The following is an 18,531-nucleotide window of genomic DNA, read 5'->3' as shown; positions in this document are numbered from 1 at the left end:
CCTGCAGTCATCAATGCTGATTTTGTGATTGTTTTTGTGTTTTTGTGTGTGTGTCTTCCCTTTTCCTTCAGACTATACATGCATTGAGGCGGTGATTAGAGATGTTCCACATTTCATCAAATACAAAACAACAAGATCATCTGCTCTTCAAATGGAATGCACACAGTCACAATTGTCTCTGTCCTTTTTGGTCAGAGGTTAGATATTTATGCATTAATCCATAAGTGGAATTAAGGAGTCAGAGAGATATCAAATTTAACGCTCTCCAAACAACAAGGAAATGATGGACGGATAAGTCCTTGAACATAATCATAAGCAAGGAGGTGAAAAGGAAGGACCGGAGATTTCATTATTGGAGAGACAGTTCAGCCCTCTCCTCTGTGTGGTGCATGGGTGAGATGGACTCCTGTGGGAGTTCTGTAGACCCCACCTGACAGCTCTCTGCATGAGCAAGTGAAAGATACTCAGTGGAGGTTGTGCTACGATAATCGTGGAATCATACATTTCACCTGTTGTGTTTGTGAAAAACAAACAAACAAGTCTTTGATTTACAAGTTCAAGGTCTCCAAACATTTAAGAAACCACAAACAAATGTGTGTATACTAGTGTTAAGGAGAAACCACACCAAAACCAATAGGTTAACCCTATTGACAAACTGAGTGCATTGAGCACTATAAGGAATGGAAAAACCTGTCTCTCATTCACCTCAATTTACTTTTTTACTGACTTTAGCCTGAGACCTGCCTGGCACATCCTTAGTGGTGTTCCCCTTTGACCCCACGCCATCAACCCACCACCTCAGTTGTTTAGTTACTGCCTACCCAGAGTTCAGTCTGGCTGGCACAACCATCCCAGCCAAGGGGGAGGAAGACTTCCTCACGCTGGCTGCCTCACGGCTCAGCCGCAAGAAACGTGTCATCGGGGCTGGAGTCGGCGTGGCCATGGTACTGGTTCTTCTGGTGGCTATCCCCTTATTGGTCCACACCACGAAAGGGGGTGGGTCCGGAGGAGGGGGCAGCCATTACGAGATGCTTGGCAGCTGCAAGATGGTGTGCGACACCTTCACCCCCCCACAGGGAGAGCTGTCCTCCGTCTCCCCTCAGCCCCCGGACTTCGCGGGACGAAGGGGCAAGCCCGGGTTCCGCGGCACCCCCGGACTTCCTGGGCCCGCTGGGCCCAGAGGCCCTCCTGGGGAGCCTGGAAAACCAGGGCCGCCAGGCCCCCCGGGCCCAGGGCCGGGCGGCTACGTGCCCTCCTTCTACAGTCCCAAAATTGCCTTCTACGCTGGCCTCCGGAAACAGCACGAAGGAAGCGAAGTGCTGAAGTTTGATGACGTCGTCACCAACGTAGGGAATTACTATGAGCCAAGTACTGGGAAGTTCACCTGCCCTCTGCCAGGCATCTACTACTTTACCTACCACGTCCTCATGAGGGGGGGTGATGGCACCAGCATGTGGGCTGACCTGAAGAAGAACGGGCAGGTGAGATAGTGTGTGTGTGTGTGTGTGTGTGTGTGTGTGTGTGTGTGTGTGTGTGTGTGGATGTGAAGTGCCATCTCTTACTTTCAAGATTTTGATACCGTATTAATATGGGTCAATATGTGAGCACACCAAGATAAACGCGGAGTCAGGAATATGACTCATAAAAATGCATGGAAAAGTAACTCAACAAATTTCTATTCAGCGAGAGTAGCCTATAGAGTCAGCGTAGAATAACATCTCAATTCTGATTTGGATAAGAACTATCAACCCCTGATTAATAATGCAACATCGAATTTCTCTGGATATTGTCTGAAGGCTTTCATAAAGTTTCACAAATTCAGTAAGTGATTTGTCCTTGGGGTCAAAGAGGAGCGTGAAGGCCAGAGTGGAGAAGTGCTTCCTCTAAGACTAAGTGGACGTGGAATATAACATTTTTTACATTTATCCTGAGTTGGGCAGCAGTAGAGAGAGTGGGGGTAGAGAGAAATGGATAGACAGAGATACACGCGCAGACACACACACACACACACAAACACACACACACACACACACACACACACACACACACACACACACACACACACACACACACACACACACACACACACACACACACACACACACACACACACACACACACACACACACACACACACACACACACACACACACACACACACACACACACACACACACACACACACACACACACACACAGGCACTGACAGCTAAGCAGGAGGATAACGATCCCCCAGTCTCAGTGGAGTGAAGTCAAAACGCAACAGCTGGCTACTGTCCTCTTGAGGCTCACCGATGTTAACACTAATAAATAAACTAGGAATCAAACAAATGTCTGAAAACAACAACCTTGGGAAGCTTCCATCTGGAGATTCATGACAAGCTGAGAGTGTTAAAGCTTCACTTTGTTGAGGAGCTCTGATTCTGACATGTGCACAACACAACGTGCAACATCCTGGGGATTACCAGAGAAGATGACAAACTCACTGTGCATTGTTGCAAGCCAAGTCAAGTCAGGCAGAGGGTTTGATGGTAGAGTGCATGTTCCCCTACACATAACTTACACGCTAGTGACGCTACATAGAACTACAGCGATATGGAATGTTACTGAGCTGACAATGACCCTGCCTACTGGCCTACTGTATTTAGCCGTGGACCCTCATAAAAAAGAGAGAGATAGATTGAAGGCTATAACCACTTTATACGACCTTCATTGTATATGGGTAGTGAGCTTGTAAATCTGCAATTTTTGCAATTTCTTTCAAATTAACATTTAAAATAGTCTATAATCAAATATAAAATAAGAATTGTCTGTAATGATGTCAAAAATAGGAACTGCCAGGTTGAAAGTGGTTAATGAAGATGGATGAACAGTTGTAGAGGCAGAATGGAGTGTGAAGTAGGACCAGGGGGGCAGTGAAGCCACGTGTCTGAAGCCAGTAGGACATTCTTCCTGAAAAGTTCATGTAATGGCCTGTTGTGGCGCTGTCATTGGGCCAAAAAACCCCATAGCTCCATAGAGGTCCATGTATTTGGGCCCAACTTCACCTAGACTAGTATTACCTTAATAAACATGGTCATGAATACTTTCTGCTTCCAGTCACTAGTTTAAAGTCTCATTTCTCATGTCATTATATTCTTTTGGAAAATTATGGTCCCATTTATTAAATAAATGACCATAAAGTCGAGTATGTTCTGAGGGGCGTGGCTACCGTTACAGTCTATGATCGGGATCCACCCTCCGCTCGAGTCAAAATAAAAAAACAACGAAGAAGAAGGGGGGAAGTCCCGCCTTGTTGTCTGGGCCAGCCAATAGCCAGCTGGGCCCAAACGGATCTAGAAAGATGGCGATTGGACTGACAGGCTTCATCTTACATCCATATCAGACCCGGAGAACGCTTTGTCCATATTTATTTACAGTCTATGAGTAGAACGCATACACACTTTTAGATTATAACCTAACCACCGCCGGCTAGTAAAAACAGAGAGATGTGCTGGGGTAAAGTGACGTCATGTTGTAGTTTTCCCAACCACCGCAGTGCATGGTAAACAGACTAGAAGATTCCAGATATATAATTGGGGGACTTGGTTTGTTGCGTGCCGTCACAGTTATTGTCATTCCTGTGCTCTCCTGCTGTTAAATCTTTCATAGCCTTTAGATGAGGTCTTGTCACCCCTCCACCTGTACCCCCCCCCACACACACACACACACACACACACACACACACACACACACACCTACTCTGCCTTCTAACTTGGCCACTGGCTTCATGCCCATTAATTATCTTTTCCTTCAACTAAATTATTTAACCCAATTCAGTGCTGATCTTGCCCTCAGTTTCACTCCACTCACTGCATAGTGGCTCTATGCTGTGAATAGACAAGTGCTGTTAGCGGACTGTGAGGAACCGGGTCAATGAGAAAAGTACAGCCTTGAGAGAACATTGTAAAGTGTGACCAGTTACAACTCCACTCAATACGATGAGTCATTTGCTAGATGGTCCTCAAGACAATTAGATAATTGGCACTGTGAGAATTAATATAAAATGTCAACCAACATCTTTTGGTGTGTCCAGTCCACACACGTGTATACGTGCATGTGTGTTCAAGCAATATAAGCATTGACAGACACTCAGTTGAGTTGATCCACAAGGCGTCAAAGGGAGCTGATCATTAAAACACAGTCCGAGGAGAGATTACAGTAAAGGTAGACAGGTCGTCATGAACGGGAATCGAACACACCAGAGCCTATGTGGCATGCACCTGGACCACTTGGCCAGCGGGAGCCCCATAAATCAATACGATTTCCAACTGGAGCAGATCTAGGTAAAGCACACACATGTGAACAGGGTTTAGATTAGATGAATGAATGCAATGAAGAAAAAACTGTCCAAAATAAAACAAATAAAATGTTCCTTTAGTAGACAACTGAGGTTCTGATGTCCTTAACCATTAGTGGAAGCATTAACATACAGTATATGACTAATACACTACTGTAATCTGGGACGCAATATGCATCGATGAACTCAATGAGAAAAACCTTTTTTGCTTCATGTCCTATAACTCATCAAAAGATTTGTGGTTAATGACCTTTTCAAAAGGTTCATAATTCACAGCTGATATATACAGTACTTTGCCCTTTACCATGATGAGCAGGGAATGAGATACTGAATATTTATAGTTGGCTCAATATGGGGAATGTGGTCAGTTACACCCTTTTCTTTTACTCTGATGGTGTTTCAGCAAGCTAGCAATAAACATCTCATCCTAAATACAATGAGAGACGTTGTATCCCAGTGTCACTATAGGCTTTATTTGACTGGTGGATGTGACTGGTGGAAAAAACAACATCTTATTTAGCCCAGTAAAACACTCCGATTGGTTTGCTTGGTCTTGCACTCCTCTGAGGGCAGATCTCCACCGGGCTGGTTGTCTTCCCATGGTTGTGTCAGTCATGGGGTGCAACCAAGGACTGTCTAAAGAGGACGAGACGCGAAGACAACATGGCGTTGTACGGGCGACGCCATGATGCTCCATGGAAGGAAAGAAACATGCGCAATGGCCTATATGCAGCCAACACTTCCGCGTTCAGCTTCCTTGGTCTCAACTGCGCATGTTTATTTCCTTCCATGGAGCACCATGTGAGCAACATGGTGGCGCCCTTGCGGTCTTCGCGTCGCGTCCTCTTTAGACAGTCCTTGGGTGCAACTAGGAAATAGAATTTGTAGTTCAATTGAGCAGTTGAATTGCCTGGCTGAACTTCTGTTTAATGATGGGCCATCTTTAATTTGCCAATTTCATTCATTTAAGTTAAGAAAGGAAAAGATAGGGCCCAGGCTGGCCTAGGCTGCTAATCCAGCCTGACAGTGTGTCGAGGGTTCGACTCCTGATGCTACCTTTGCTGCGTGTCACTCCCCATCTCTCTCCCCCATTTCCTGTCAGCTTACTGTACGCTATCAAATAAAGATGAAGTGAAATTAATCATATCCGTGGTCATCATATGGGCATATAGGCCTACTTAACAATAGATGCCAAAACATTGTACTTACTACTTATTCAGCGGCAGCGCTTTTAGTTTATTCTACATAGACATGGAAATCTCTCATCTCCATGCACCATTACTCTCCCTCAGAATGTTGAGTCTGAAATTTGTTTTCAAAAGAACAAAATGCTAAAATGTTCAGTGGACATTTGAAGAAAAGTGTATGTTGTGGCAGTGATAAGCAATTTCCAGTAATTTTTTTTTACACTTTTAGAGTAAAATGAAGACTGCTGCATGTAAAATGTGTATATTTTTGAGAGTGCATAGTATGTGCTGACTGTGCTGTGTATGGATCGAGGATATTGTGCATAGTGTGCTTTGGATAACTGCAAAATATGGCATGAGAATGATCTACATTCTGGGAGTATAAATTCAAATATCCAGACAATGATGGTGGAATATTCAATTAGATTAACTCAGGCAATGCTTTGGTTTATGCACTGCAGGTAGAGCAGTCCACAGAAACCCTTTTATATCCAATTAGATTGCCTGACATGCCCTCAAAGGTTTCAGTCTAAAGCCAATTAAAGACTTTCTAATCAACATTGTGACACCACAGTGTCGTGGAAAAATATTAGCATTTGCCACGCCAATTAGGCTGTAAATCTACAATGCTGGCTAAAGGTTTTGTGTTCAACTCCGTAGTGACAACAAGGCACCTTAGCCTGCTACACATATGGGTAAGGAACCCGAGCTATAGCCTTTATAAAAATGTGCCATTTCCATTGCCATTCCTCTTTTTGTAGAGCGCTCTCCCCAGTCCACCCTTAGTGGTCCCTCAGGTGAGTTTAAAAGACCCCTCTCAATTGTCTCGCTCCGCTCTGAGAGGTCTGTACATCACGGTGAATGAATCCTGTCAGTTTTATTACCAGAGGATCAAGGCAACACTGCAAGACAAAACAAAAAAAAAGAAAAGAAAAGAAAAACAGACATGGACCGGCCCGCCCACCCCCCCAATCTCATTTCTGTTCCCTGAAAATAGGCTTGGCTGATCAGTTTGTTATCCAACAGACACCCCCCGCCCCCACATCACTCAAAGTCCCTCCTCTAGTTTGGCTTCCCTCACCCAAATCCTGTGCTCAGACTGGTAAAAGTGCATGCAGCTGTGTGCTCTGTGTTACCTACAGTACTACACCCATCAAGCCTGATATATAGTTCATTGTTCGACAGAATCACTACAAAGCTCACCAAAAGGTCTCGACACATTTTGAGTATGCAGATACTAATGTATTTTCAACAACCGTCAATGTCGCATGATGGAGTATAAAATTAAGCAGCACTTACACTACGTACGTCCCCTTCCTTTCTACTCACACAAAGGTCTCTATTATCTGCCTCTCTGAGACAAAGGTTATTGACTGTGGTCATATATTTGAGTTATCCACTATTCACTATAAATGCACAAAATGTCTATTTGTCTGACATCTGTGCGCGTGTGTCTGTACTTCACGTAACTCGAGAACCGTCTCACCGACTGACTTCAAACTCGCCGCATGTGACAATGTCAACCTGGATCATTCCTGAGTAAGCTGGATGGGCACTGCACAGGCTTAATTTTCCTAATAATTAAATCATTTTCCTAATAATTCCTTACAAATCATTGTCATAACAAAAAGTGAAGAAAGAAAAAAGGTAGAAAAGAAAATCATAAAACATACAGCCAGCCCACTTAAGCTCCTCGCACTCGCATGGTATTGTCTGCCAGGCCCCACTTCATGGATGTTTTGAAGAAGCTAACCCCAGTATGCTATAGGGTTGTTGGTGTGCTGCTAGCTAGATCTTCTAGCTAGATCTTCTTCTTTGACGCTCTCTCCCGGGTCCCAGATGTAGCGGTGGGACATGTGGGCCCAACGGACTTGCGTCCAGGATGCTGCCATCCATGCGTTTCTACTAGACAGGTCCTCAGGGATAGAACTGAGCATCCTTTGTTCCTCCTCCTTGTTGTATGGGTGGTAGGATTTCAGTCTGTTTGGAGACAACACTGTCATAGTAGCGACATGCAGGATATGCTAGTCATGTGTCTGGACTTTCCTTGCTAGAGCGAGGAACGGCAAGGGGCAATTCCTGCCAGTATGGCAGGTATAGAAAACAGGGCTTCAGACAACAAGTTATGAGCCGGAGAGCGTTGTTTCAGGCATACGCAGAGGAACGTTGGGGCCTGCTGGAACTCCAGGCACTTGTTATCAAAAACATCCAATTCTCTTTTTGCTTCACTGTCTTACCAATAATGTGGCTGCAGCCTGCAGTCTCCACCTGCAAAGGTTGGCTGCCAAGACGCTCGTGTTGTGGTTGAGGCCGTCTTTCATCAGCACATTGTAATGGGCAGGTCATCTGCACAACTATAATGTATTATTATATTTTCTGAATGTTGTTGCCGGTAAATATCCATACAGAGAGTAATTGAAAAACAATGGGTCAGACTTTACAATGACACTGAGTAATGGGCAGATTAGAACATAGAACATCTTGGAGGGAGTATAAGGATGGACCTCTAGACCCTTTTACAGTCCGCCTCGACATGACTCATGCTGAACTTGAAGCAATGTCACAGGTCTAATCTATGCCTAAAGGCACATTTGAAAGAGCAAACCATCTATGCCACTGCATTGTAGAGAATTTTATCCATAGAACTTTATGCTGTAGTTAATTGCTTGTCTCTACCTTACGATAGTACTGGTTTGGTCGGGCAAGAGCATTGAACTAAAACCAAAAACCAAAGCAAAATGGAATGCTATCTATCACTAAAAATAGAATATACATTGGCTGAATACCTGAGCACGGTAAACGACCCAAAATTTAGGAAAGCATTGACTAGGTACAGAGTCAGCCTTGCAATAAAGAAATGCTGCCACAGACAGACCCCACTCCCAAGGGAAGACAGACTAGTATGCACCCACTGCACACAAAATGTGGTGGAAACAGAGCTCCACTTTCTAAACCTGCCCACTATACCAAGGCATCAGAGACACATACTTCCCACAGATTACACACACCCAAAGCAAGTTTTAAACTATGACCAATGACAAAAAATTCCTATAAACTATTGGGAAAAATACAACAATGTGCGTACAACTGTAGACCTACTGCACATAAACGGAGCTGCTACCTTTAAACATATCTTAAATCAGTTACAATTTTTTTGTATACTATTTAAATAGTCTTGAGAAGAAATGCTGCTATTTGTCCCAAAAAAGCTTTATACCCTGCATAACATGTAAAACGATGCAATGTGACATACGGTAGCTCTGTTTACAAAATGCTGTACCCCCTCTAACTGTATATACTACTTCCCCCATTACGTTTTATTGTATTTTGACACTTGCTTCGGCAATGTAAACATTTTCTATAAATGTTTTCTAATGCCAATAAAGCTCCTTTAAATTTAATTGAACTGAACTAAATAGATTTTCTAAAAAATATTGATGCTGGCAGCATCTATCTAAATAGAAATTATTTTGTCGGGTGTGTATATTTTATAAACACCTTCATCATATAAATAAAGGGTTACTCAAAATCGACCCAAGCACTGACCATCAACATATAGGCCTTCATTGCATGTAATAAAGACATTGGGGCACCGTCTAAGACATACAACAGCCTACTTACATTGTCTGGGGCCAGTCTGGATTTGTTTTTTGAGGGGCGCCTATGCCCAGCTTTGTGTGTACGTGTGTACCCCAGATGATTGATGATTTGATTGACTGAGCACGGAAAATGTGAGGACAGAAAATTGAGGACGCCAATTGTGATTGGCCGGAATGTGAAGATGTATGATGACTCACTTCACACGGGTGTGATTCTAGATAATACTATAAATAATAATATAATTAGCACACTCTCCTGGGTCTTTGCATTTAGTAAGAAACAAGAATAAAGCATTTTTCACATCTCTCAAGAATGAAACCTACTAAATTGAAAACTAAAACTAAAAACTAAATGGAATACTTTTATTGTGGCATGTCATGCACTAGCCTGGAAATCACATTAACCAGCTAGTCATGCACACAAACACCAAACCAACACACAGGTGGAATGCTACAAACACCAAACCAATTAACACACAGGTGATATGCTGCCTACAGCTACTCCTATCCCTTATGGGTTGTCCTGTATGCTGTGACGTCTCTCCTCATCCTAATCAAACAGGCTGCGCTGCCCTTTGGGTGCACACGCTTATCCGACACACCAAAACCCTAACCGTGTGCGGTTAGGGTTAAGTTATGGTTTGGGGTAGGGTGTCGGACTAATGACTGTCGGACTGTTATATGTCGGAACTTATGCCTGTACCAGCTAAATCTATGAGCGAAGGACCAATCGGGGGACACAAAAGGCAGATTTATGTCCAATTTGCCTGTGTGCATGTCCCTCTCCACTGTCAAAAAATAAGAGAAAAAAAAGAAATATGAATATTGTATTATGTCACACATGTTTTTAGAGACGGCTCTAAGCTGAGTGGGGAGAGAGGCCGTCTGGGAATGGGAACGTCAGAGGTTTGCCTGCTAGCTCGACCAATCTTTGTGTCAAACTGTCAAGACACTTAACCCCTAACTGCTCCATGGGGATCTGTATCAATGGCAGCCACTGCTCCTAATAGGTATGGTAGAAGGCAACGTACGTATGTGCAGAACAACAACTAAATTATTACAACTCAAGGACATACACAATAGAATTAGTGGATTTATTTTAGTCTCCATCACTTGTTCTCCCTCTAACCATCTAAATTCTAACCTCTCTTGTTCCCTCTGTCTCTCACTCTTCCCCTATTAAATGTTGCCCCTCTAATGAAAAGTGCTGGCAGAGTAATCTTGTCTATTGTCCCGCGGGGCCTAGCTGGTTCCAACAGTAGCACATCAAATACGGATAGCATTGGTTAAACAGACAGAAATTCACTCCCATGCCACTATCAATCTCCACCACTGTTGACAATAATCCTGATTTGTCTTTCTCTCTCGTTTTCACTTCGCTGGGCCCAGTTCCCCTCACCTCTTGAGGAAAACAGGGTTCACTCTAATTGTCTCCACCAGGCCGAAGGCATGGGGAGAGAGTATGTTTTACACTCCGTCCGCGTGTGTGTGTCAGTGTGCGTGTGCGTGTGCGTGTGCGTGTGTGTGTGTGTGTGTGCGCGTGCGTCCGTCCTTCCTTCCTTCCTTCCGTCCGTCCGTTACCAGCTAATCTCCACCACCGTTGGCCCGATCCATGCCAAACTTTGCACACACACTCTGGATGCCAACGACGAAACTCTGCCCCAAATATTCCTCAACGGCCTGTTATAGCGCCACCATGAGGCCGAATTAGGCAAAACACATGTGTAGATTACTCATACACATTTTATCCACACATCACACAATTCGGTATACACTATCTCCATAGTCATGTGATCAACACGGATCTGCACCATTTCCCATCTTCCATCCTGATTAAGCTAAGATTGGCTTCCAAAGCTCACGATTGGTCCGTTTCGAACAAAATGCCCACATTTCCACTAAGCCGAGGACGACGTGCCACAAATTTTCCCCCAAATCAGCCTCACAGTGGCGCTATAACAGGCCAAATCCTGTTTTTAGCTCTAAACTGCATCGATCTGTATACAACTTATGTATGCGCACTCCCTAGAGGCCATGGAAAAACATTGTCCCTGCATCCCTCCACATCTGCCGGTTATAGCGCCACCATGAGGCCGATTTCTGCAAAATATATTGCTTATGTTAGTCGCACAGATTTCATCCAAATGTCACGCAAATCGGTACACATGATCTCTGTAGTCATGTGATCAAGATGAGTCTGTTGGATTTCTCAGATTCTACACTGATTGGCTAACATTGCAACATACAAGTTTTCAGGAGTGGCCCGTTTTGTACAAAATGCTGCACATGTCCTGCTCATCCAGAATTCTATCCTCATGCTATGAGTGATCTGGCTCTGCATATCCTCAACAAAATGAAGAAAATTGTTGCAAAGAAATTAACAAATGATCATTTGTGCCTGTCGTAGACATGCGCAGAGCAAGTCCAGTCAGGTAACCTCAGAGCAGAGCTAATCTTGCAAATGTTTGGACCTATCAGTGTGAAACTTTGTGTGCACGTTCGGCGACAAGTACGCCAAGGAAGACACTCATATTCTTCAAGCTGGGTGTCCTGAGTCCTGACAATCTCTAAAACACTCAAATGTCAACATTCACCTGTAGGCCTACCATATAGTCAGAGTTTTCACCACATACTGCACACACACACACACACACACACACACACACACACACACACACACACACACACACACACACACACACACACACACACACACACACACACACACACACACACACACACACACACACACACACACACACACACACACACACACACACACACACACACACACACACACACACACACACACACGTTACCCACCCAACATTGAAACATATCTTAATTACGTCACCATCAACAGCCAATTATAACCATGCATGCATACCATACATAGGTATATACCACTTTCGGTCCAGCCGACCACAGTACTTGCGCGCTCTGCTAGCGCAAGTAATAATAGTACTTGTTTTGAGTGATGTTTAGCCCATCATATTCTGTTGTCTGTTGAAAGGTACAGTGCTAAAATAATTGTTCCCCATCTTGACTAAAAAAACCTGCCCTGGGCCTCATGGCTCGGCAAGGCTTACAGTACATAACGAAAACACTAGGTGAAAATGACAAATACAAAGGAGATACACAAAGGAGATCTACTAAATTGTGAGCTTGTAGATTGGCTATTTACAGATAGATTTTCAGTGATTAAGGGTCCTGCTGGGTTTTGAAAATCAGGTTCAGAATATATTATTTTGCTAACTGCACATAACTATAGGTTTAATTCAAAGAAAATAAGCCACACCATTGTAAGCAAATACAACAAGCTTATGTTGATCTATCGACCACCATGTTGCTGCAGAAAATACCAGAAACCATTGCAGGCTATGTTATGACCACAAAGCCTCATTCTCATTCTGGATAGTATTCCCATGATGCTTTTTGACAGTTGTTCTTTAGACAGCAGCTGACTTTTTCACACACTGAATGCACTCCAGCATTCTGAATTACTTTGGATGCAGCCTCCTTTCATACTAGATACAGTGGTAAAATGACTCTTGCAATGTACGGCATATTTTTACTAAACAAATTGTTTTGTATAGACATGCACGTATGTATGGCCGTCTCTGCGAGCATAGTGTCGGGATCTTATACTGACCTGCTGATACTGCTTCATGGGCCCATTTGACGATTGTAGAGACCTATCCTGCTGTTCCCCATTTATTGTGATTGTATGGAGTTATTGAGGAGTTGGAGGAGCTATTAGGGAGTGAGCTGCCATGGCTGTTCGACCACCAATTACCGTAGCCCTGTAGCTTGCCCTGACGGAGTTTTGGAGGCGAGGTGGATGGTGTGTGTGTGTGTGTGGGGGGGTCTCAGGAGACCTGCCACAGCAGCATGCCGTTAATCAATCCGATTTAGACTGGACAGGGACACGCTTAGCCGCCGCTCCCGCCAACACTGCCATGGCGGGGAGAGGAAACGTGTGCGTGACCTGCATCTCATTCTGTGGTAAAGGACAAAAAAGGAAAAAAAAGATGGATAGATGGAGAATGAAGAGATAGCGAGGGGGGCTGCGAATGAGAGATGGGTGATGATGGGGGGTGAGGTGTAGAGGGAGAGACAACAATTAATGGTGTGATGTGAGTTGAATTAAAATAAAGGGGGTGTATGGATTCAATTGAGTCTTTATAGGAAGCCATTGATCCAATTCCAAACATAACATTTCTCATATTATGTGGAAATATTGAATAATGATTGAATTGATGAAACGGACAAAAGCTCATTATGGAGAGGAAGATGATGCGAGATGGTTGGTTGAGTCTTATTTGATATGTTCAACTGATCATGAGGAAGGAGGGGTGGGCTGCGTGACAACTGGAGATGATGGACCATATCCTTAGCTAGGCCCACACCCGGGAAGAGAGACAAGGATGGAGTGAGGGTATCATATTTGCATTCATTAATATGGATGTAGTTGTGTACTCTCTCTATTCTAGCATTTAATGGATCTTCTGCCTGAATAGTCGCTTACTAACCCAATGATGGTGCAATTTATTATAAGCCAGTGTGCTTATTAGGCACAGGAATAATTCACAACTCATTCGATATAGTGCGTGTTTTACAGATCAACTGTGAACACAACATTGTGTGGTTGAATACCTCCAAGGCGATGGCTTAATAGTCGCAAATTGTTGATCGATGAGCCAGAAGCAATGTGAGGGATTCAACAGAGAAGAAAACAAATTGCCACGTGTTAACAGAATTAATGCTTAGTCTCTTGCTTGTGCATAACACTCAGTATATCTTCACTGTCGGTATAGAAACCTTGTATCTCTGTATTTCATCATTTATATATTTTTTTACATATTTTATTTAAGTGAAATACAGTCAAATACAAGACACAGCACAACAGTACAAGACATCAAATTACAGAAAAGTAAAGTAAACTTAACACTACAAGAGACACATACACGTCACGCACACAAAAAACAAAACAAAAACAAGGGAACGAATGGATGGGATTGATGACCATCAGAGAGCAGGGAAAATACATCTTTTTATATTTAGATGCCCAATTTTATACTTTTGACAGTGTTGCTCAAAAGTAGTTTTGCAATTCAAAGCATTGTGAGCTTGTAGATCAGTTTTTTTGTGTGCAAAATCTTTGTCTTTGACACGAGTCATGACCCAAAATAGGAACACTAGGGTTAGTCTGTGGGTTTTATTTAACTGTTTGAAAATATCTTGTGACTAACTACATTGGATACTGGCAATTTTTTAAATTTTTAATTTCCTGAAAATAATAATATAATAATAACTTGAATTTATATAGTGGCTTTCACAAAACCCAAGGACACTTTACATCAAAAGACAATGAACAAACAATGAAACCAATGAAAAGTAACTGGTTTGAACATACAAGGTTTGCATACGACAAGTGACGATATACTACAGTACATACATTTGATACTCATTGCGGTGTGGATTCAGTGTGTGCATTTGCCATAGCAACTTCTCCCCATGTTTGACAAATGAACAAGGGAATGTTATATGGTGAAGCTTGTTTTCTCTCACACCATCGTTCCCTATCACACTCTCCTCTGCAACAGGTGGATGGGCTCTGAACGGTGACTTGAGGTCAAAGATCACTGCACACCTCATCTCTGTGGCTGATACGTGCCCACTGGACAGGAAGGCCTCTATACCGATGACATTATACCATGAACTCAGAGTGATACACAGCAAATAGAGTGAGGTGATTGTAGACCAGAGATGGAGACGGGAAGGTGGATGAGCAGGTCTAATTGTGTCATGGTAGAGGCAAACCCCCAACAAGAGGTGTAATTTATTATGATGATTGGAAACTAAAAAAATTAAAAAGGGGGGAAAAGATGTACACATCATGCTGATGTGGCACATCATGCTGGATGATACAGTGATACAGATAACAGTGGATAGCCAATTAGCCATATAGCCATGATGGCCTTTGTTTTTCTTTTTCTGTGATTAATTTAATAGAAAAGATATATCTTTTGAACTGTTGTTTGTTTTATTACCTGGTGATAGTGTCACAACGTTTATTCAGAAAAAAGGTTACTATTCCGCACTGTGAATTAAAGTTATACAATGAGAATCAATTTGTTGCAAACATATTTACTGCACAGTATTCATAATTTTTGTTTTATTCATCACGTCCTCGTGGTACAAAGGCCTTTATAAGAACAAAAAATGGAAATAATGTAATAATGGGTAAATGTTCCTTTAATGCTTGATTGCTGGGGTGATATGGAGCACATTATGGAATCTATACCCATCCATTTCTCTCTTCAACTATGTGATTAACATTTAGATGATATGATGAACAGGCCTCAAGGGTAGGCCATGATTAGAGACCTGCGACCACACGGAGAGACATAGTTAGTTTGGTTAGAAACTGATTGGGGGGCAATGAGTGGCTGCAGGAAGAAAAAGAAAAAGAAAAGTGAAAAGCGGGAAGAGCGACGGAAGCAGGTGCGAATCTTGTGACACAATGTCCAATGCTATCTGGTATAATTGAATTATTACTGACGCCATTTACCTATTTATATATCTCTGTTGCTGGCAACCTCACACAGTGAAATCATGACTGTCCATCTCTTGCACATTGCACACTAAGGCTTTTACAGTGTACCATGCCCTTTCTCTCTCGTTTTCCCATGCAGGTGAGGGCCAGCGCGATAGCCCAGGATGCCGATCAGAATTATGACTACGCATCCAACAGTGTTATCCTACATCTGGACGTCGGGGATGAAGTGTGCGTGCAGCTTGATGGGGGCAAAGTTCACGGCGGAAATACCAACAAATACAGCACGTTCTCTGGCTTTCTCATCTACCCCGACTGACATTCAGTGCATTCACACCTCACTCATTCATTCCCTCTCTTCCACACACACACACACACACACACACACACACACACACACACACACACACACACACACACACACACACACACACACACACACACACACACACACACACACACACACACACACACACACACACACACACACACACACACACACACACACACACACCAACATTGTTGGAGGCTTTATGATTGCCATTTCTTAATATTTTGCCATTTTTAACCCTAACCCTATAGATGAAAAGAAGAGATCTACAAGCTCACCCATCTTTGGTGCTCGACACCGGTGTGCAACTAAACATAAATAACTCAAAACCCCAACCCCTGAACTTAACCTCTAAATGCCTAAACCTAATAACCCCAACCCTTTTAACCATGACACATCTGTTTATTTTGTGAGGAGCAGGAGAATGGTCCTCACTCCTCACAATATCTAATTCTAAAATTATACTCATGGGGACGTTTGGCCCTCATACAACTATAGTAATACAAAAGTTTGCACACACACACACACACACACACACACACACACACACACACACACACACACACACACCTTGTGTGTTTTCCTGAGGGAGAAAATTTACTTTACTTTTTGCATAATGATGTTAAATGCAAAATTCCAGTGCTACTATCTATCTGTTCAGTAGATGACACATGTAAGTAATATTACAAACAACTGAAGAGAGAACTTGTTAAAAAGTATTATTGTACATAATATTCCTTAAAATACAATTTGTATCATGCACAGTACGTCTAAGCATGGCTAATGTACCCAATTCATTACTCTTTCACAAATGCGCATACACTCAGCACGCACACGCACACGCGCACACACACACACACACACACACACACACACACACACACACACACACACACACACAATTGACACGCTAATTGACATTCCCCATCAGTTTTTACATTGACATTTTTGGCCACCAGCGTGGGATGAAGTAAAATGATCTCAGAATGTGGACTGTAAAATGAAGTACAGTAAAGTACAGTACAGTATGTGTATTTGCCCACAGCCTTCTGCCTTGCTAGAGATGGATTTTCAATATATGGCTGTAGACCCAATGAGAAAAGTCATGAATATATTGATCGCAGCTGATACCGGGCCAACACCATGAACATAATCCAATGTGTCTGTGAGCATGTGAAATGTTTACTGTATGTGTATGTTTGTGTACGGACATGCGAGGGATTGTGTGTGTGTGTGTGTGTGTGTGTGTGTGTGTGTGTGTGTGTGTGTGTGTGTGTGTGTGTGTGTGTGTGTGTGTGTGTGTGTGTGTGTGTGTGCTTGCGTGTGTGCTTGCGTGCGTGCGTGAGTGCGTGCATTCGTGCGTGCGTGCATTTTGTGCTTTTATTTTGTGTGTTTAGCAAACATCCTTGTTCGTTTTACTCACATGGTCTCTGATTACAGCTATGATGGTGTAACGTGCCAAAAATATCAAACATTGTATGGCCCGGGATAAATCAGGCTTAAAGGAGAGGTGTTGGTATTATTGGTCATTTAACACACTCATTGAATATACATGCAGGTAAAAGTTTGAGATGGTCCCTGAGCCACAGATGATATGACATCCACTTCCAGTTAATGAGCAGGCACATCCTCGTTTGCAAGCTCAGTTTCTATTTGTGGCTACACACATATTCACATATAGTAGAACCATTGTAAAGATGAATATCATATTGTTTCTTAGTATACCCATTTATTTTCTTTGAATGTTATTTACACTTTAATTTAGAACCAAATGCAAATATACCCACTTAAAATGTTTTTTAATTTGTTTTTTTATGTTGTGTCATATGTTTCCTATGGATTACTGGAGATTCGTTTAATGTCAATATACAGTATATGACTACTCCTACATCAATATACAGTATATGACTGTACTCCTACATCAATATACAGTATATGGCAACATACTGTAGTATACATGACATGACTTAAGCCTAATCTATACTAATGCAATGTGTCACAGTAACATATCAGTTGATTTTGGTGAGCAACACCATTGTGAGTATAAATTAGGCTTTAAATGGGATCACAATTTAATACTACAAATAGTCTTTCTTAAGCCTTTCAACAAATACAAATTAATGTAATTAATGTAAAGATAGGAGATTTAGCCCAAATAGAGTATACTGGCATTTTTATGTATTGTAACTGAATGTAGCAAACTATTGTAATTCTAAAGGTGTTCCAATGTATGGATTCAGGTTGAAATGAGTATGTGTTATAAAAACACCTGTGGCAATGATAATGGCACATTGCTTTGTAATTGAGATTTTCCTTCACTGCAATATGTTGATGTACCTAAATTATTATAGAGAAATATATACTGTTTATTTGCTTTGACACTATGCTATGCCTGCCCTGGACAGGGGAAATCCCAAACTCTCACCTACACATCTACTGTTACAATGACAATTAAATGATAGGCTCAGTGTATCATATTGTCAAAATAATAATACTCTTCTGAATATGCCTATAGC

The 18,531-nt window shown here is 42.4% G+C and overlaps 1 protein-coding gene across 1 annotated transcript; it reads left to right on the top strand.

Annotated features, from left to right (window-relative positions):
- Positions 1 to 938: 938 nt before the first annotated feature.
- c1ql4b (complement component 1, q subcomponent-like 4b) lies at positions 939 to 16,003 on the top strand (the record flags this gene model as incomplete). The annotated part of the gene is made up of 2 exons (XM_080784128.1): positions 939 to 1,481; positions 15,824 to 16,003. The coding sequence occupies exons 1-2, from the start codon at positions 942 to 944 to the stop codon at positions 16,001 to 16,003; spliced, it is 720 nt and encodes a 239-aa protein (XP_080640254.1). The 5' UTR covers positions 939 to 941.
- Positions 16,004 to 18,531: the final 2,528 nt, after the last annotated feature.

The sequence above is a fragment of the Protomyctophum bolini genome, assembly GCF_963924005.1.
Source record: "Protomyctophum bolini genome assembly, chromosome: 2".
Lineage (NCBI taxonomy): Eukaryota > Metazoa > Chordata > Actinopteri > Myctophiformes > Myctophidae > Protomyctophum > Protomyctophum bolini.
Note: the sequence above shows the minus strand (reverse complement) of the source record. Positions and strands in the feature narration are given on the sequence as shown.